At 43.4% G+C, this 21,539-nt stretch overlaps 2 protein-coding genes across 4 annotated transcripts; both read left to right on the forward strand.

Moving 5' to 3' along the window:
• Positions 1 to 5,804: 5,804 nt before the first annotated feature.
• On the forward strand, positions 5,805 to 7,161 carry LOC116211330 (probable membrane-associated kinase regulator 6). 3 transcript variants are annotated; one of them, XM_031545851.1, is made up of 2 exons: positions 5,805 to 6,498; positions 6,709 to 7,161. In XM_031545851.1, the coding sequence occupies exons 1-2, from the start codon at positions 5,898 to 5,900 to the stop codon at positions 6,711 to 6,713; spliced, it is 606 nt and encodes a 201-aa protein (XP_031401711.1). In that variant the 5' UTR covers positions 5,805 to 5,897; the 3' UTR covers positions 6,714 to 7,161. The 3 variants fall into 3 exon arrangements, with proteins under 3 accessions (XP_031401711.1, XP_031401561.1, XP_031401636.1); XM_031545701.1 differs by having other exon boundaries at positions 6,744 to 7,161; XM_031545776.1 differs by having other exon boundaries at positions 5,808 to 6,498; positions 6,706 to 7,161.
• Positions 7,162 to 15,879: 8,718 nt separating this feature from the next.
• Positions 15,880 to 20,152, forward strand: LOC116206446. Its single transcript, XM_031539325.1, has 5 exons — positions 15,880 to 17,685; positions 17,739 to 18,531; positions 18,588 to 18,962; positions 19,113 to 19,462; positions 20,066 to 20,152. The coding sequence occupies exons 1-5, from the start codon at positions 15,880 to 15,882 to the stop codon at positions 20,150 to 20,152; spliced, it is 3,411 nt and encodes a 1,136-aa protein (XP_031395185.1).
• Positions 20,153 to 21,539: the final 1,387 nt, after the last annotated feature.

A 21,539-nucleotide genomic window follows, 5' to 3' on the forward strand; every position in this document is an offset into this window, starting at 1 on the left:
TTCTCATGCCATGAGGTAAGGTAGAATCACTAAAAAGTTTCTCGATAACAAAGGGTTAGTCTAACTAGATTGAAACTATACGCATGCAAGATCAAAACTTTTTATGCCTCCCTGATGATAATTGTAGCTATCTATATTAGGGGTGTAAATGGGTGGGTATGGGTGGAGTTTCCTAAAATTTTTCGGTCTCCATTTAGTTCGGACATGTTTTTCTAGAGAAAAAACCTACTGCTCATAACTTCGGTTTTTTCGGGGACCTAAAAATAAAAAAGAGTATGTGTTGATGTTCTTATTGTTTTATTTTTTTTCCCCTAACTATATATTATAACTTTTTTACCCAAAAAAAAAACAAATATATATGTTTTTCCTTCAAATCATGTACTATAATAGTGGAGATGAATGAATGACAAGAAATTATATCATGCAAACCATCATGTTGATGATGATGAAGTGGTAGTGGGGGAGATAAGTTCTTTTATATAAGAAACTACCAAAGATCATCATCATTCATGATACATTACTTGTGCACATTTAGAAATGTAAGTTGAAACAGTATACATATATATACTATTTATATCCTATTCATCCTATATATATATATATATATATATATATAATTTGGGTGAGTTCGGCTACTGCAAGGTTTTACCGGTCGGTCCCGCTTTTTCTTTTTTGGGTAGGTTTTCTTCGACCATAAAAACCGCCCATAAGGTGTATTTGGTTTTTCAGGTACTGGTATTTCGGTTTGGGTAGGTTCGGATTTTTCAGTTTACCGGACTTTTACTTACACTCCCAATCTATATATATATATTATGTATATAAAGTTGTATCCCACCCTATTAAGTATGGGTTGAATTGTAAATATTTATATTAAATAAGGCTAGAATAGTAATCCCACACTGTTAAATAGGGGTTGAACTATAAATATCTCTATTAAATAAGGGTAGAATAGTAATTGTCTTAATAAATTATTGTGTTATATAGAAATTGAATAATATTCCTTATTATTGTAATTTAAGAAAATATATAAAAAAAATGAAACATTAAAAAGAATTCTAATCACTTATTATTATTATTATAATATTATAAGTAACTTTATTGGTGAATAAATATTTTAAATATAGATATTAGCCTCATAAAATTTAAATTAAGTTAATATCCTGTTAAAATGATTAGTCATTTTATTTAAAATTATTCAAATTTATAAAAATTAATGCATAAATATGAGTGAAAAATGACAATTGTGAATACTTAACATATAATTTTATAAACTTTGTGATTATTAATCTTTCTTCCAAAGGTTAGAAATTTTGTATTTTTGGGATTTTATGATTATCTTTTTATAAATTGAATCGATAATTAAGATCATGTATGTGAAATACTTTACATGAACGATTTGCCTATAAGCTCTTAAATTAATTTTATCTTACATGAATATGAGATTTATCGTATTAAAATTTATATAGTATAAAGATAATTTTTCTTTATATTAATATAAACTATAAATCAATACTAACAATTTTTTAATATCTAACATTTCATAAGAGTTTTTTTTTTTTACAAAACACGTGCAATGCATGGGTTCAATAATCTAATATGTATAGTTACAGGATCCACAAGCTGGCAGAACTAACGCGAAATAAAGATGTCATTACATGGAGAAGTCATCACAAATTGACCCTAACAACACATTCATGACAAGTACTATCAATCAATCGAATCAGAGAGTTTGAAATATCAGATTCACAAAAAAATTCTAAGAGAATCCGGGGGTCACCATGACCCTGCCCTTCCGGCCGTTGAATGGTGAGTGTGATGCGAGCCCCACATGCCATACACGGCTGGGATGCGGGTGTTACGGTGACCCAGGATCACCGTAGAAGTAGTGCAGATAGACGCACCAACAACAAAGCTCCACTATTAGAAGGGCTATCTAGCAAATTAATCTGAAACTCAGCTGATAATCGGAACTCGAGAGCTGAAATTAAAAAAAATAAAAATAAATGCAGCACTAAATTCTCAACCAACAAATCCAAAAGTTTCCTCATTCATGGTTCCCCTCCTCAAGTTCTGGAAATTCGAATGTTCTCTTGGGACACGTATTCCAATAATCTGCTTCAATTGAATTCCACCATTAATAATCTTGGGAAGGGCAATGCTTAGCTTCCCCCGCCGGCTTAAAAAAGAGGAGATAAAAAATAATTACTTTATGTAACATGAAGACCAGCTAACATAAAAAATAATTACTTTACGTCCCCTAAAGATGTCTTCGCTGTTGATAAAGCTGACCAGCTAACGGTCACTATGATTTTCACACCAAGATATGGGACCGTGGTCCAAACAAACGTTTTCAGTGGGAAATCACAGTTTGCGCTCACTGACTCTTCTTCCTGGGCACCAAGATATGGTTTTTTTTAGGTAATTCTTGAATCATGAAATAGATTTGAAAAAGTGACAAAATCATGGGATACCTCGTGCAATTTACCCATCTAAAAATCAAAATGATATATACCACAGAAAAATAAAAATGATTTATGTTGTCGATGTCATGCAATCACGTGGAGCTGTCCTAATCCATGTAACAGGATGGGTAGAGGCGAGAATGAGAGGTTGAATCGTGTAAAACTGTAAATAATTAGAAAACCGTAATCGAACTAAAATAAAATTAATTGAGGAATCATAGTGTCCTCAGGCTGTTTGTTGAAACTAATTCTCACTCATTTGTCAACTTAATTCTGGTCATGAGATGCTTTCAGTAAATCTCGAGCCCTTTTACTATGCATGATCTAGGGGATTTCCTCCTTTAGCAAGTGGTTTTATTGGGTAATAAACAAATAAATTAAACATATGTAACACGGTTAACCTTTTAAATTATCATATAGCATCAGAGCGGGCTACGTTTTCGAATGTCCATAGCTCATGCCATGCCATCAATAGCAAAAAATGTGCTCATGTTAGTCCCCGCTCATCCGAGCACTAGTCAATATTTGATGACGAGTGTCTAAGGGTACATAGTTGGCATGGACAAATATGAAAAAGAGATCACATGTTGCTATTTGAGGGTGAGTATTGAGAAGTAATCTGAACGTCCCAAGTGGAGTAGAGAGAGAAAAAATAGTTGAGTTTTTATGAGACTTGATTTCAACCACTTGATTGCTCGACCTTTGAAGGTGGAGATGAGCCTAAATCCATATAAACTCAATAACAATTTAACATGGTATAAGAATAAGTCTACAAGTTCAATACGTCGTCTACGTGTTTGCCTCTCATTTAATTGATTCCAAGCAATTGGTCTTTATAATTAGCCCACGCTCGATTAATAAATAAATAAATCACACCATATTTAACCAGATTAATCTTTTAAATTATACGCCGAGAGCATCCCAAATTCTTAAAGGTTCTATGATCACCTAGCTTACTAATCCTTAATTATAATTCTGTTAAAGGAGAGATATGCTCAGATAAGATGGAAGATAAGAATAACGAACGCTGTGTTTTCTTCATCTGTTGGTCACTGATAGTGGTAATGGATGGGAATCGAAGCCAAGTTCCATCCATGCACGCTTATGGATCTCCTTAGCACGATATGATTCTGGTTCGGAGATATGATCGACTCGCCCGTGAAGCTTTAACTTGTAGCCCTCTTGAGACGAAAGAACGCAAAAATCGAACGTAGGAACATGTGGGGTGCATATGGAGTTGCAGGCAGCCTTCTCACTAAGGAGGGACAAATATATGAAGCGGGGGACCCCTCTTCTGATGTTTAGTCAGTTTTCACCTCAATCACCCATTTGTTTTGGTGTCCAGAATTTTGTAGCAATTTTGTCTCAAGTTCCGACCGAGGTCGGGACCGCTGTCTCGGCTGGTTTCGCCTTTTGAAGGAAATATGTATCGCATCGACGATAATCAACCGAATTCCCTAATTTCCTCTTTTTAGCTTATGATATTAATGAGATGCCACATGGGGAGCATATGAGTTGGTACTGTAGAAACTATATGGTACCAGCTGCTCCCTTGAGGCTACGTATGAATGGCTTCCTTTATTATTTTTAAATTTATAAGTTACTCGTTTGATGAGTAGCATTATCCTATATATATATATGTATGTGCATATTATATTTATATGATGATATTTTATTTTCATGAGAAACATGCTTATGTCTATGCTTCGTAAGAAACTGGTCGGCAGCACCAATTTATACATAGATAATATTTATGATTGACATATTTATATATGTATATATATGCATATTATAATAAAGTTGTTATGTATCTAACTGGCGCACGCCATGAACTTGATACATAAACAAACCAAAATAAAATAATAATTCACCATCGGTGTCAAACTTGTATGATCACGTACGGTTGATGAGGCAGTCTTGGCAGTATGATTTTTTTTTCTTTTCCCACCTTGGTGTTTGAATAAAATGGGATCCACCCACCAGTAGTAACCTAACAACTAGTAGGCTCTTCATGAATCCTTCATGATATAAACGATTGTAATTTTATTTTTTATTGGTCCAAGTATATCGCCACAAATGGGCAAAAAAGGCAAGATATATCCTCATATATCGGCAAAAAAATAAATAAATAATGAATGAAATAGCATTGGGTTGAAAACGGGGATTTGGCATGGTACCACCAGCCCCTCCAAAACAATCAGGTGTCGGGTTTAATCCTTAACAATGAGATATATGTGTCCATTTATTTAACTTTGTTATTTTTATTATTATGCTAGGTCATATGTTTATCTCATCGGTGAGATTTATGTGCCTCTTTATTTAATTTTATTATTTATATTCTTATATTAGGCCATAAGCTTCCCTTATAGTTGAAACATTGTATTTTCCCATGCTCTTTACTTCTTTTTTTTGCTAATTGGGAGTGTCCAGGATTCGTCCGACTAATCCCAGAGTCCCGAAAACCCTCTGTGATGCCCTAGACGGATAAATTGGGCCAATTGACCTGGCATGTGACCTCAAGGGTTTCGTCTTCCGAGTGTTTTGTTTAATTATTATTTTTATTGACCATAAGAGAAAACAACAATCAAATGGTACCAATTAAAAAATGATGTTAATTATTCGACGAATAGTCATGTTTATGTCGTTTGAGCTCCGTCAATCTGTAAAGGGTTTTAAGTTATAGATTTTTTCATTTACAAGATTCGAATCCGAAATTTAAAAGAATAAATGTCAAATCACCTGGATGAATATGCATTGATAATTTTACATTTTTTATTATTAAAAGACTAGAAGATACCAACTTATTGGCAGCGGCCATCAATTGGGCCAAAATGTCGAGATACTTTTACATGTGGATTAGCCAACAGTTGCACCTGCTAGTTCTGATATACATTGAATTGAGATATAGGATGTAATGCAGTAGTTTATGCACTCGTCTGCCAACCAAGAAGTTACATGTTCGATTCTAAGGATGAAACTATCAATGTTCATTTATTAGGTATTATTAATATTAATATTTTATTGTAGTAATATTATGGGTCTCTCTAATACCGAAAAAAATAATGCACTCAATTTCTCGGTCATAATAGAGTGCACTCAAATTATATAATAATTTAACGTAGAACATAAAATTACTGTAAGAGGGGGAACAAACTCTCCTACCAATTCAACCTCATAATATCCAATCGAGGCATATCTGTCTCGATAGAGAAACTAACTCAACCCTATCCATTTTACTGTTTCTTCTTGTCTCATGCTTGGCCTTTACAACGATAATTTTAAAATTTTAAAACTCTTGTGGTCATCCTGATCACAATAATAATAGAGTTCTGCGTACGACATTTGTGCTATCCTTGTCCTTCCGAAACATTACATAAATCCTTAAATTTCCCCTCACTTCCTCCCTGAGCTGGCTTGGAGCTAAACGGCCTTCCCATGGAGACCTCCAAACCTTTAGCCATCGAAAGCTTTTCATACAGTTGGTTATCGAACAAAAGGCCGTCCCTCGACCACCCTCTCGAGTACGTCTACCCGCACGATGAAGTGGAGGAATGCTTCGAGGGATCCAACAACTTCAACTTCAACGTTTCCGTCGCCTGCCCCACCTCTACTTTTGTTCACGCTGATGAGCTTTTCTCAAACGGCATCATAAGGCCTATCTTGGCGGAGTCTCCAAAGGCCAGGACTTCGGCATACTCGGAACCTATTCTAGCGGTTCCTGCCTTTCCCTCTGCCCAGATATCTACAACCTCGACTGGCCTTATCAAGCATAAATTCATCCGAAGATGGAAGAGATCGTCAAAACTAGTTTTACGGAAATGCTTTCGATGCATTAAGCCGCTGTGCCACAAGGACGGGTACTTGAGGAAGAGTGTCAGAGTAGGCGATATCGACAGGAGAGTACGCGAAGTAAGGAGCTGGCACGGTTCACCCCAGGCATCTCCTTCTCATAGTGTAGCTTCCTATTCCGCGGGTGAATGGAGCGATGTTGAGAGCTCAATCTATGAGGCAGTTCTTCATTGCAAAAGGTCAATAGGTACGGAGACACTTTAGTTTTTACTTGATCGATCATAGACCTTTTCTTTCGGTGAATGATCATAGACCTTTTGATGAGACCATTCGGACATTCGGGAAAACTTTCCGGGCTTTAGGATCTGGGCATGCATATTTACGTTGGATTAAGCGGAAGGATCTTATTGCTTCTCTTAACCTTTGGTTCTTTTACATTTATTTTTACCGTCAGAAGCGTGACTGATCCCGATTTTCTGGATGAGGCGAAAGGGAAAAGAAGAACGAGGTTCGGGAAGTCAGATCAAAGAGGGATGAAATAGGCGAAAACGAATCGAGCGATCGCTCCAGAATGAGTCCAAAGGTCGTCCCTTTGTCCCTTTTAGGGGCCTCCATACCACCTTGAATTTCAGTGTAAACAACATAATTCTTCTTCTTCAATTTCATAAATATGAAGAAGATTCTTCATGGACCATATAAGGGTCACATCATGGAAAGTTACGTGGATGTTGTTGTTTTCTGTTAGAAGAGATGAGGCAGAAATTGAAGATTGTACATTGTTTGGCTTCACGGCCTTGGCATTTTGTGAAGCCAATAGCCAAATCCTCTCTTTCTTTTTTTCTCTCTGTTTTTTTTTGGAAAGAAATTTTTGCCAAGCAATTAGTCATGGAGTGAGAACGGCATTTGTTAAGCTTATCTTGCTCCAACGATGGGCCCTCACATGGTCCTGTCGTCCTTGTTTAATTTGTTCTTTTGTGTCATATTTTGTGCCCTTCCCCACCCAAGTAATATTCGACCAAGGCCACGGCTAGGCGAGGCTCACGTCACGATATGCCAGAATAATTGATGGCTAGTAATCTCGGCTGGGCATACCTCATCATGTTGAAACGCATAAATGAACCCGACCTGAAGATGGTTTTTAGTTAAAACGTTTATGCGCAAATTTAAGACAGCATATGCATTCGTATATAATTTAAAACGGATACGGGATTTTCTTTAATAAAAGAAAAAAGAAAAAAGAAGTACGATCTTTGTTGAGTGTTTCCAGTTGGGTTGCTTGTGATGTGTCCAATAAAAGAATTGCATATTTTGCTTCAAGATCTCAAGACAGTCCATGAATGTCATCTTCTTGGTCTTGGTTACGAATTGGATCCAGGCACTCCCTTGATATGAAAAAAAATAAGCAACAAAATCACAATTCACCGTACAAATTACCACTCATATTCGGACTTTAGCGAGGTGGGATTTATGTCAGATTTGACTTGCTATAACAATGAGTAGAATTGATAGGATTAAAATTAAAGGTTCGGATTAAATTTGTTTGATTTGGTTGGACAGAATAGAAAATTTGAAAATTAAAATTAGTTTTATATTTAGTTCTCTAGAACAAATAGAGACTACGTTAACCATATGTTCATCATGATATTCAGTTCGAGCTAGGTCGGTTCACTAAGAAATCAAAACTCTTTCAAATATGAATTTGTTTCCTTAACAAGACTTGAATTCAGGAGTTAACTTAAGGAAAACAAACACCAAACCGCTAAATCAAGCCGTCTTAGTTCAAACATTAACCATTTGCTTGAATAGAGAGGAAGCGAGGTGAGGCGAACTCTCCCTCGTCCTCCATTTCTCTTCCTCCAAATGAAGTGACAGGATAAGGTATCCAATATACCCTCATAATTCAGAACTATTTAATTAACTTCAGCAAAAATAAATAAAACTAATTCTATCCCGTGCGTTACACGAGTTCATTTCACATAATCCTATACCATTTCTTATTATAATTATATATATTTTGAAACACGGATTTTCTGATTAAAAATAATAAAATTTTCAATTATTAAACATAATTTCAAATATTTTTGTTAAAAATGAGAGCAAGTTAATTATTTTTTTGCCACTTAGCAAGTTGATTATTATAATTATATTTTGAGACTATTTATCTCAATTGATATGCATTATCATATTTTTGTTAATTATCAATGTAGATTGATATATGTTAAGTTTAGTACTTAGAATAAAACTTCATTTTGCTCTTTTTTAAACAATATTTATGAGATTCTTATTTTTAAAATGTCATTTTTTGTTCTATTTATGAGTTTACGCTCATAGAACTATATAATATTTTTCATTTATAAGACCATAACTTTTCTGAAAATTTTATTTTTATTTATCAGCTTAAAACATGTATGTCATTTTTATAAAAATTAGTTTGAATTTTGGAAAATATTTTGGCTTCTTAACACAATAAAATATTTTTAGTAATTAATTCCAAGTTCATGATAATAAAATTAGACTAATTTTTCTATTTTGCAACAAACAGTTCCACTTAGAGAGCATTATATTTTATATTTATTCAATAATAAGTATGTTAGAGAGTTTTATGGTAGATGACATCCTTATGATAAGTTCATACAAATTTACTTCATTATCCATTTTTTAAACATGCAAATTTTGTGACATCCTTGTTTCATTTTTATATTATTGTAAGTTCATAAGTAATAATAATAATAATAATAATAATAATAATAATAATAATAACAATTTTAATCTCATAATAGAAATTAGGTTTAACATCCAATTAAGTAAATGAAATTTACATGATTAAATTAACTCTCTTGAACTTTTTAAAATTTTGTTCACTAATGAGAGATCATTTACTAATATAGGAGTCAATTTTAGTTATATGACAATAAATTCGTAGAATTAGTGATTTATTGTTATATATTGGGAAAATTTTTATAAAAAAATTATTATTTTATTAGTGTTCTATCTTTTTATTATAAGCAGTTTCATCTTTTCATACAATTATTTCATTTATATAATAATTATATATATATATTAAAAATAATATACTTTTTAAGAATCAGAAAAATATCAAAATATAGTTTAAAATTTTAGTATTCGAAGAAGTTGGACTAATTAAATTATTCAGTATTTTCTTTTGAAATTTCTCTTACAAATTTGATTCATACATTTTTACGCTCAATTTCATATATTTTAATTTCTTTCACATGCCAATAGTTTATGGTTTAGTTCTATATATGATCAATTACTTCTTTTTCAATATAAGTTATATAATTGTCAGCACCCAATTTTGGTCCACCGGCTTCAGAGGGGCAGAATCGTCGTTTTTTTGCCGCCCGTGAGGGAAGTATTTCCGATTAATTACCCGAGTATTCACGACTTTTCGGAGATAGCACATTTTCCTAATCTAGCACCAATTTTATGATTTTTCAAAAATAATACTATTTTGGGACATTTTCAAATTTCGCGTGCATCGACGTCAATTTTCAAAATTCGGGACAAAATTCGAGATTGAAAATAATTTTATCGCGTAATATCGATCATCAAACTTTTCGAAGCGTGATGGCAGTCGCGAATTATTTTTCCGACGTCCGATCAAGAAGACGAGATTTTTAAATTTATACGCGCGTCGATTTTGAAATTCGAAAAAAAAAAAAAAAGTCAGCAACGGTCAGAAGTCACTGACTTCTGATCGCTGCTCCTCTTTCATCATTTATTTTCCTGTTCTTCTTCTTCCTCTTTTCTTCTTTTCTTTCTCTTTTCTTTCCTTCTTCTTCTCCCTCCTGGCAGGGACGGACCCGAGCCTCCCGCGCCGCTGCACCCGAGCCTGCCACACGCCAACTCCTCTGCACACGCCAACGTCTTCCTCTTCACACGCGAATGGATTTCGTGCACGCGATTTCTCTCTCTCTCTCTCTCTCTCTCTCTCTCGATTCCGGAACAAAACCGGAAGCTCACACGAAAATGGGGGCGGAGACGAAAAAAATCCCGGAAGCTCATCGATTCTCTCGGAAAAATTCCTACAGCCCACGCTCTCCCTCAGCTCGTTCGGATGATTCGCCCTCAGCTCCCGGATTCGAACCCCCTCAGCTCACGAACTCTCTCTAAAATCCCATCCCGACTTTCCGCCGAGATCCACAGCTCGACCCCACGCCGAGACCCGCAGCTCGCCCACGGCCAAAAAAAAAACCTCCAGCTCCCTCGCTGAACCCGCAGCTCGAGTCTGCCTCGCCCACGGCTCGGCCGCCGAACCGCCTCCTCTCTTCCTCTGAGTTTCCGTGTTCTGCTAACCGGGTCGGTTTCTCTTTTTCGGGTTGAACAGGCACGCCATCCAGCAGCTCGGCCCGCGCACGCCAGCCCAGCCCAGCCATCGCGGTCCGGTCCGGCCCACTAACCGCGGTCCAGTCAGGCCCAGTCTGCCCTCATCGGCCCAGTTCAGCAGCCAAAGGCCCAGTTCGGCCCGATACCCCAGTTTGGCCAAATCCGGCCCAATCCGGCCCCTCTAGCAGCCCAACCCGTCCGGCGTTTTTAAATTTTTTTTAAATTTTTTTATTTTACAGATTCACCCCCAAATTCCCCGAACTAGGTAAATCCTCTAATTAGTGGCATGTTTAGGGCTCATTTGCCAAATATCTACGTTTGCTTGGATGAATATGATGTGAAATGAGTGTTATTGGATCGTGTGGGTGATCGGATTCGTCGCGAACTCGATTTTACGAACTTTTCATTTTGTCTCATTTCAGTCCAGAGGACGCATTTTTATTTTTTCAGATCTGCCCCGAATTTTAAAATTGTTTCCAGTCAAGTCCCGGTCATTCTAATATCTCCATATCAGTCCTGAACTTTTCGTAATTTTTAAACCAGTCCCTGAACTTTTCGAAATCTCCAGATCAGTCCTGAACTTTTCGGAATTTTTAGATCAGTCCCTAAACTTTTTGCAATTTTCAAATTAGTCCCTGAATTTTTCGGAATTTTCACATTAGTCCATGAACCTTTCGAATTTTCACATCAGTCCCTGAATTTTTCGGAATTTTCACATTAGTCCCTGAACTTTTTGGAATTTTCAAATCATTCCTGAACATTTTCCAAAGACATCCAGCCCTTTCCTACTTGGATCACCGACCGACAGCGCGTATGCCATGTTTAAATATTTTATTCTTGTAATTATATGTATACGGCATGACAACGTGTGTGCTTTGCATGATTTTCCGCTTTCCATGAATCGGTGCCGTTTTATCGATTTCGTTGATATCGTGTTTGCGTGTATGTTTGTATGTGTTTATCATGATCATGGCGGCACCGGTTATGTAAATTTGTATGTTCGCCGTGCTTGATGTGGTGATATGCTCTTGATCTGTGCTTAAAATGCTTTATCGTTTAAATCGAAACCTCTCATGAATCGGGTTAATCATGCAAACTCGACTTAAAATTAATTTTTAAATCCTAAGGCGATCGGGAATTAGGATTCGCATCGGACAGTCCATCAATGATCGGCTCGACGATCCGAAACCCGAATATTTAGAGCATTTGGCAAAACATTAATTTATTTAATCAATAATTTCACTAATGGGGTAATTGGACGTTCACAAGATTAATTAATTCACTTGGCCCTAATAATTTTGTACGAATTGGTAATAAACCGGTAACACGCGTCGATAGGTTGCAAACATGCGTTGGTGCCCTACTCAAAACTTGCAAATTTTATAAAACTCGAGACACGTAGTTCGATGTGACATGGATGTCTAGGAAGGACTTGCGCGTCTTGACTCGAGGCCTCACCTGATTTCAGGAAACTCAGGTCTGGACGTGGAAGTTCTTCTTAGATCACTTCCGGATAGATTAACCGATCTTTTGGCTCTTTTAGGGTTCTTGACAACCCTGGAAGGTCCAGGGGATCGGTTAGCGCCGGTCACAGGCCGAGGTGGCCCGCACCGCGTAATCTCTCTTTCCCGAAAACAATTTTTATCTCAAGGGCAAAATCGTCTATTTGCAACCTAGCGACACCCCCCTAGGGTTAGAATAAGAGAAACATGCGGTATCAGGGTAGGGATGGGCTACCTATCTAGGCGCAGGTTCATCTGCATAGCCCGCCCTATCCGACCGATGAGTTTTTGTTATTCTAGCATAGTCTCGGGTAGTTAGTTCGGGTGGATTAGCTCAAAATACAAATACCGAATTAATTGTATACTCGGCTAAGACAAAATGGGCAATAGTGGGATAGGCACTAGGTTTTAGGATGTACAGGCGGAATCAATGTTTGGTAATAACCTGTAACAACCGTAGTGTCACAACATAGAACAACCCTAAAAATAACCCACAAACACAAGGCTTGACAACAGACGTCACGTACGTCAGGTCCTCATAAAATAATGCCAAATGCGAAATACCTTCCTGAGGCGATCCTTGATCGATTCACACCTTGTACCTACTTTGTTTGTTTTAGGGTAGGATTTGTATGCCAAGATACCCCGGTTAATAATCGGTTAATTCACGTAAATTCGGCAATAACAAAATCCCGTTGTTTGCTTATTTATGCCCGTTTTGTTACATTCTTGCACTTGTTTTGTTATGCGGATCGAGCTCGATCCCTTAGGATGCGACCCATAGGGGATCCAACGCCCCACCGTAGATCACGGGGTCTACCCCCCTAACACTGAGCGCATCTTAATTTCAATTCCGGTCTTTTCAAACCACACGGTGAGCACGAGTGGAATAATAACCGAACGCGATTCGACCGGGATTCAGTTGCTGTAATTTGTATTTTATTTATTTGAGAGGACAATGTAAGGATTTATGTTGTACATTTATTCATGTAAGAATCCCGGTCGAGAGTGGACGGTCGGAGTGTTCCTTCGAATTTACGGTGTCAAAACGCGTAAGATGAGCGGAACCTAATTAAGCGGTAATTAAATTAAAATGGCAAGCCTAGACAAGCTAGAGTACCGATAGGGCATGCGAGATATAGGCTCGCATGTAACAGAACCCCCGAATTCGGAACTTCGGGTTTCGCAGACCATATGCCTTAGCAATTAGGTGTACCCCGTACCCCTAGACCCGGGTAACTTGCCGGCCCTCGACCTTCGGGTCGTAAAATGGCAAGTGGCGACTCCTTCTCACGTGCGTCCGTCGCGCGTCCCCGGGAAGGTGGACACTCCCAAGCCGCGTTGCATAGGCGCGCGCACGCGTGCCCCGACGAGATGAAATTCGGGTGCGCACAGCTTGGCGACTCCACTGGGGACACTTAGAGGGTTCGGGCTCGTTCCCGCTTGCTTTGTTTGCTTGTTTATTTACCGCTTTCCGCATTTCCCGCTTATCTACTTGACGCACTTTTATTTCCCGCACATGCATTGCATATCATACTAGCTTCTAGGTACCTATGGGTCGCGTCCCACGACCGGTAATAGGAGCATAGGTTAGATAGGGGTTCGAAGTAGGGGTACGGCGCGCAGTTCGACTGCCGTTTAGGCCTTGAAAAGAATCCCGCTCGGTTTCAAGGAATTAACACCCTTGAGTCGAGAGCCCCCATCCTTACGTAGCACGGTCCCTGTAGCACTAAAACCATGCATTCTGCAGGAGCTTCATGCCATCCTCCAACTCGGCTTCAACGACAGTCCATTGAGTCGGCCTGCGCGCCATTTGAGTCTTTTCCAATTTCGAGAGACATGTACATACACCTTGTAATTCAATTAAGCCGTGGGCATTTACATTTCCGCATGCATACATCATATAATTTTCAAAATTAGGGTGTCACTCGCATTGATGAGTCCTAAGTCGATTTTCCTTTCATCTTGGTAAGGGATGTCGCGCCCGGCCTCCTTTCCGCGCCTCGACAGGATCACACCACCACTGGACGAAATCAACCGCATATGGATAAGCCTGCGCCGAATTGATCAAGACTACATCACCACCTTCGTCGGAGATGTACCTCTGTTGTCCGCTCGTCGGGTAGACTGGAATTTTCTCGGAGCTGCTGTAACGTTTTGGGATCCAGCACACGCCGTCTTCAACATCCAAGGCACCGAGCTCGCGCCTACTATTGAGGAGTATAGGACCCTCATCGGCCGGACCACAGTCACTCACGGAATTATAGAGCCTAATTTCCAGACTACTCGACCAGTTCTAGTTTCGCGCCTACTCGGGGTGCAAAGGTCTTCGCTGCAGGCCGAACTCGCATATTCCGGCGGTACAGAGATAATAACTGCGAAACTACTCCGTTTTATCGATTCACAATCACGCGTGGTCCGAGGGGATCTTTTCCAAAAGAATTTGTGTCATGCAGTTTTACTTTTGATTTTTGGGACTCTTTTATTCCCTCGCGCAGCTGATCGTATAGACGCAACTTTAGCTAGCGTCGTCCTCCAAGTGGTCGGAGGCCGCGAGTATGAGGTAGGCCTAGTGGTCGAGACTATCTGATCCCTCGACCGCATCACACGAACAGCTGATCGTAGGTTGAGAGGGTCCCCAATCCTCTTACAAATGTGGCTTCAAAGTCATGCAAACCCCTTCGGTCTCGTGAGGCCAGTCCTGTTTTTCAGTCGCTCGGGGTCGATCATTTCGCAGTTATTATCTCTGATACGTGTGTAAGAACGCAAGGTTTCCGAGTGGATCAAGATTTTTCGCGAAATACCACCTAGGGGCTTTAAGTGGCGAGCCGCGTGGATGCCACCCGGACCCGCAGCCCTTAGGTGCCCTGATTTTAACGGAGTACCACTCGTGAGTCATGCGGGGTCCACCACATATTTTCCGGCACGAGTGATGAGGCAGTTTGGCAGCCTGCAGACAGTCCCCGAGGACACGGCACGGGCTAAATTCGAACACACTTGGCGGGAGGATCAGACATCCGTGGATCGCCAAAGAGACATCGAACGGGTTTTGGACGCGTGGCGAACCGTGGTCATCGAGCGTCCGTATTTCCCCGAGCATCCAACCCTTGAAGAACAGGATTTCCAGGCTACCGAGGAATATGTCCTCCGTTTCTATCGGTGGGGTCCTACAGCACACGAGGATCTCGCCGACTCTCCACGAGCTGAAGATAACGGACCAACGGGAGCGTCTTTCACCCCGAACGTGGCCATTCAAGCAGAGCTTGCTAACCTCAGGGCCGAGAGAGATCACCTTCGTCGGGAAGTCGCAGAGAAAGACGAGCAGCTTGTGGATCAACGACAATTACAGAGAGAGCTTGCCCAGGCCCGCGCCAAGCTGCAGAGGCGCGAACAGGAGCTGGCACGAGCGAATGTCGCCTTGGAGAGGTTCAGGAAGAGAGCCCGTGGAGGTCCACACACCCCTTAAAATAGACGCCTCCACCAGGCCCTCACCTGAATCGGTGCTCTCCACGGCAACAGTCACTCGCACCTTGAGCGCGGTGGAAGAACGATTTAGGGCTTGTTTTTAATTGCATTGTATCTTAGAAACCTTTTGAATCAATGCGAGTGACAACATTAGTTTTCAAATCCATGTATCTCATGCACGTCATCCCCTTATTTATTATGTCACACGTTTTTATTTTTAGAACGTAACTCGTTTGCGTATATATTTACACACTTGTTAATACAGGTAACCATAACTGGCGCCACACCGTTATCTCACTCGTCTGCAATCGAAGATGGCACAGAACAATCAGCTTGCTAGCTCCGAGGAGAACACTCCACCGACGCCGGTTTATTATCAACCGTCCATGACTCAAGCACTGCCACCACTAACTCCTGCAGGCGCACCCCCGGTACACTCGGGAGAAATCCCGCCACCAGTCCCAACATCGGAAGCCCAAGCACCGTCCACCTCTACAGAGGGTGCGGCCCGCATCGTCGCACTGGAAGGCGATATCTCCACATTAAGGGGCACGGTCAATCAGATGGCTGCCGACATGGCCGAGCTCATGGCCCTACTCAGAGCTCCAAACCGCACCTCCTCGAACTCTACTCCGCCTCCGGGGTACGGGCCAACAGTCGACCCAAACCCTTGGGTCCCGCCGACCCATGCTCCGGAAGGTATTGAAGCGCCTGCGATACACGCACCGGCGGGCCTCCCAGCTAACGTCCCTCCGCCATCGGTGACTCTCCCGGCAGCCATTCCTCTTCCACCGTCGAACCCGACTACTCTAGTACCGCCGCCGATGTCCATACCGGTTCCGGCACCGGTTTACGCGGCTCCTCCGCCGATGGTCTTCCCGGCACAGAGCCCCCACGCTCCTGCTCACACAGCCGAGCCTGTCCCATTCCAAGCTCCACAACCCCACATCAGCTTTTCTTACCCAACTCTACCTCCCCTAAACATTCCCATCCCTGAACCGGGCACGCCAACCCAGGCTGTCCCCATAGCTCCACCGACAAACTTTCTCCCGGAAATGGGGACTGAGCAGGAGCAGAGATTGAAGAAGATGGAAGAGAACATCAAAGCCTTACAATCAGGTGGTCCTCGCCTCGATGCCGGCGATTGCGATTGGAGTCTTTTTCCGGGTATGCGGCTACCCCCGAAGATTAAGGTGCCTGAATTCCAAAGGTACCATGGCACTACCGACCCCCGTCACCATCTCCGTCACTACAGGGGAAAGATGCTGCAGTACTGGGACTACGAAGAGTTCGTCATCCACACGTTCCAGGACAGTTTGGCGGGAGCGGCTCTTGATTGGTACATGTCACTGAAAGCCGCGGATATCCCTACATGGACGGACCTTTCGGGCAAATTCATCGACCAGTACAAGTACTGTGCAGAAACGCCCCCGACCCTGTTGGAGCTCAGTACAATGGAGATGGCCGAGGATCAGGGCTTCGAGGCCTACGCAGTAAAGTGGAGGGCTAGAGCGGCGAAACATGTCCCCCCGATCAGTGAGGCGCAGCAGATCCAATTATTCCACTCTACCCTCAAAGGGGCCTACTACTTGCACCTGTTGGCTCACACGTCTTCGTTCTCCAACCTTATCGACGCCGGGAAGAAGCTTGATATCGGCGTTAAGCTCGGCAAGATAGAAGGACCGGCCGAGAAGAAAGAGGGAGAGTCCTCGAAGAAGGTTGCTACTGGGACACCCTCCGCGGGAAACAGGAGAGGAAAAGACGCGTCCGTCAATGCTGTTAACTCAGGGCGCCAAGCCCCCCAACAGTATTCCATCAATTACACGCCCGCACCACCGACCACTCAGGCGTATGCCCCACCTCCGGTGCATTATCAGCAGCAACTCCCAGCGCAACAAGTATATTATTCCCCCCGCCGGCCTCCTTTCCGTTGCCGGCCCCGCACAATTACGTCCCTATTCCCCCTCCGATCCAACAAAGCAGGCCTCCGGCTTCGAGAACTCCTCAGCCGGTGCAACGGGCTCCGGCCCCGCAGGACCAACAAAGCACTGCGCCGCGGCGCAGACAATTCACACCCCTTCCGGCCCCGCTCTCCCACATATACCGGCAACTCCTCGCAGGCAATAGGATTAAATCAGTAGCGCCTAACCCCGATTTCGACCCCACCATTCAGGATCAGAGTCGGCACTGCGAGTACCATCAGGGCGCACCCGGTCACACCACCGACGATTGTTGGAAGCTGCGGGAGAAGATCCAAGCTATGATTGATGGCAAACAACTCACGTTCAACGCCGTCAAACCTCCGAACGTGCAAGTTAATCCTCTTCCCGATCACGGGTCAAGCTCGGGACCCAGCATTAACATGATCAGTGTTTGCGCCATAGGGGAGTACGAGACCGGGCAGGAGCCATCCGCCCCGTTCGTAATCGAATATGTGCCTGCGGAAACCGGTATAGGGTACGCGGGGTTTGATGCCACGCCCGCCCCATTCGTGATAGATGTCCCCGCACGAGAGCCATATCAAGATAGCAAGGTTCCGTGGACCTACGAAGGGAGTGTCGGGAACCTCGAGCGTCAATTCAGCGTCATGGGCGTGACGCGCTCGGGACGAGTGTATGAAAACCCGGAGGTCGCGAACAAAGGAAAGGCGCCTGCTGCGACATTAGGAATCGCCCCGGAAGCTACGCCGATCCCACAAAAGAAGGTGACCGAAGAGGAAGCCGAGGCTTTTATGAAGATCATCAAGGCAAGCGAGTATAAGGTTGTTGAACAAATGGGCAAGTCTCCGGCCCACATTTCACTACTCGCCCTTCTCTTAAGTTCGGAGCCACATCGTGAAGCGCTCCTGAAGGTCCTGACGGCGGCACAGGTCCCCAAGGGACGGCTCCAGATCTCATTGAAGAAACCGTTGGTTCGATATTCTCCAACAATATTTCATTCTCGGATGACGAGCTTCCCTCCGAAGGGTACGCACACTCGCGGGCGTTGCACATCGTCTGTAAGTGCAATAACTTCGTGGTAGGCCGGGTCATGATCGACAATGGTTCGGCTCTCAATGTATGCCCTGTTTCCACCCTGAAGCAGATGAATGTGGATCTGAATCGTATTCGTCCAAGCAAGACAGCGGTTCGAGCCTTCGATGGCTCGCGGAGAGAGGTGAACGGAGAGATCGACCTTCTGATCGAGGTAGGTCCATGTTCATTCAATGTCACTTTTCAGGTGCTCGACATCCCCAATGCCTTCAGCTTGCTGCTCGGGAGGCCATGGATCCATTTTGCGGGCGCAGTCCCCTCCACCTTGCACCAAAAGCTTAAGTTCATCGTGGAAGAGCGACTCATCACGGTCAAAGGTGAGGAGGACTATGCGATTTATAAGGAGACGGCTGTCCCCTATATCAGTATTGGGGACGATCAGAACCTCCCCTTCCATTCGTTCGACACCATCTCCGTCATCCGAGACTACGGAAAGGCCGGTCCGTCCCGCGCCGACCGCATGGTGGGGAAGATCTTGCTGCGCCATAATTACATTCCGGGTTCCGGACTCGGAGCACGTGGGCAAGGGATCAACCGCCCAATCGAGATCGAAGAGTACAAGAACAGGAGGGGACTCGGTTTTCGCCCTTCCTGCCACGAGATTATTGAAGCCCGTAGAGGCAAGCGCCTCCACCGTCTCGCAGCGTACTACGGGAAGATCAACAGGGGCACCCCAGTTCCGCCACTCTCCCACTTCTTTTCAGGATCACAGCACATCGTCGGAGGTACTCTTGACGGCCCCTCCTCGGATTTAGACGACGCGCTTGTCGATCTGCCAGGCATATACGCCGTCACCGAGGAGACTCCTTCAGGGGTCTACATCCGCCTCGCGCAGGAGAATGAGGAGCTCAACAACTGGACCTCAGTCCCGCGCTACTCGGCTGTAATCGCCGATGTGTAAGGCTATCTTTGTAGACGATGTTTCCCGTGTCGGCAAAGTCATAAGCCACACGACGGAAGAGGGGTTTTTGTTATGGCATCAATGTTCCCACCTTCAATGAAATCCCTACATGCATTTTTGAATTCTCGTGTCTCCTTCGTTTCCTTCTCTCTTACTCATTCGCAGCACTTTAAATATTTCTAAGACGACTCGTTTAAATTTCCAGGCTCCACTCGAATCCAAATCTTCGACGCGTCGATTCGAACCCATCCGAAGAACTCCTCGAAGAGCCCCAACCCATATACTTCGGGGAAGGGCTCGACGAGGACGGTCGAGTGCCTGAGATAGAGGAGAGTTTGCACCGCCTCGAGAACCGTCAACTCACCTCAGTTGAGCCAACAGAAGAAATCAACATAGGCACTGAAGAGGAACCTCGCACGCTAAAGATCGGGACGGGCCTCGATCCAACACAACGAGCTCGGATGATCGATTTCTTGAAGGAGTACCAAGAGGTCTTTGCCTGGTCCTACGCCGACATGCCGGGCTTAGATCCGTCGATAGTCAAGCACTCTCTCCCACTCGATACAGAGAACTTCCCGCCCAAACGGCAACACCTACGGCGGCAGCGAGCCGGCCTTCTCCTCCGCATCAAGGAGGAGGTCGTCAAGCAGATAAATGCGGGATTCCTAGAAGTCTGCAATTACTCTGAATGGGTGGCAAACATCGTGCCCGTGGAGAAAAAGGACGGAAGGGTCAGGGTTTGCGTCGACTATCGGGACCTCAACAAGGCTAGTCCTAAAGACAACTTCCCTCTGCCTCACATCGACGTCTTGGTCGACAACACCGCGCGCCACAATCAGTTCTCCTTCATGGATGGCTTTTCGGGGTATAACCAAATCCGGATGGCTGAAGACGACAAGATCAAAACGACTTTCATCACGATGTGGGGCACGTTTTGCTACAAGGTCATGCCCTTCGGGCTCAAAAATGCCGGGGCAACCTACCAACGGGCAATGGTTACGCTCTTCCACGACATGATGCATAAGGAGATCGAGGTCTACGTCGACGACATGATCGCAAAGTCCAAGGAGGGAGAGGATCACCTCGTCAATCTGAGGCGTCTCTTCGAACGTCTCAAGAAGTACAAGCTTAGGCTCAACCCGGCCAAGTGCACATTCGGCGCGAAATCCGGAAAACTGCTAGGATTTGTGGTCAGCGAACGAGGCATCGAGGTCGATCCTGACAAGGTGAAAGCGATTAGGGAGTTACCTCCGCCATCAACAGTGCGCGAGGTACGGAGCTTCTTAGGACGACTGAACTACATCGCGCGTTTCATCGCGAACTTATCAGATAAGTGTCAACCCCTCTTCCGGCTGCTTCGTAAAAATGCAGCAATTGAATGGGACGACGATTGTCAGAAGGCCTTTGACGATATTAAGACATACTTAGTTCAGTCGCCGGTGTTGGTCCCGCCCACGCCAGGTCGACCTCTCATTCTTTACCTGACGGTGCGCCGGCAATCATTGGGGTGCATGCTGGGACAAGAAGATGAGTCCACACGCGCAGAACATGCCATCTACTATCTGAGCAAGAAGTTTACTGAAGGGGAATCCAATTACCCGGAGATTGAGAAGATGTGCTGCGCACTGGTGTGGGTCATGCAGAGACTTCGACAGTACACCCTCTATCACACTATCCGCTTGCTGTCGAAAGCGGATCCCCTGAAATATCTACTTGGTAGCCCATCCTCCATGAGGAACATTGCAAAGTGGCGCTGTCAACTGACGGAGTACGACATCGAGTATGTGCCCCGCACATCAGTCAAGGGGCAAGCAATTGCAGACCATTTGGCGGAATTTCCCATCGAGGATGACACGCCGATCAACTCCGACTTTCCAGACGAAGGGATCCTCCGAGTAGATGAGGAGGAGGATGGGACCGCGTGGAAGATGTATTTCGACGGCGCGGTGAATTCCACCGGTTCTGGTATCGGCGCAGTGCTGATATCCCCGGACGGACGTTATTACCCGATTGCAGCAAAAGTTAATTTTCTCTGCACCAA

The sequence above is a fragment of the Punica granatum genome, chromosome 1, assembly GCF_007655135.1.
Source record: "Punica granatum isolate Tunisia-2019 chromosome 1, ASM765513v2, whole genome shotgun sequence".
NCBI classification, from domain to species: Eukaryota; Viridiplantae; Streptophyta; class Magnoliopsida; order Myrtales; family Lythraceae; genus Punica; species Punica granatum.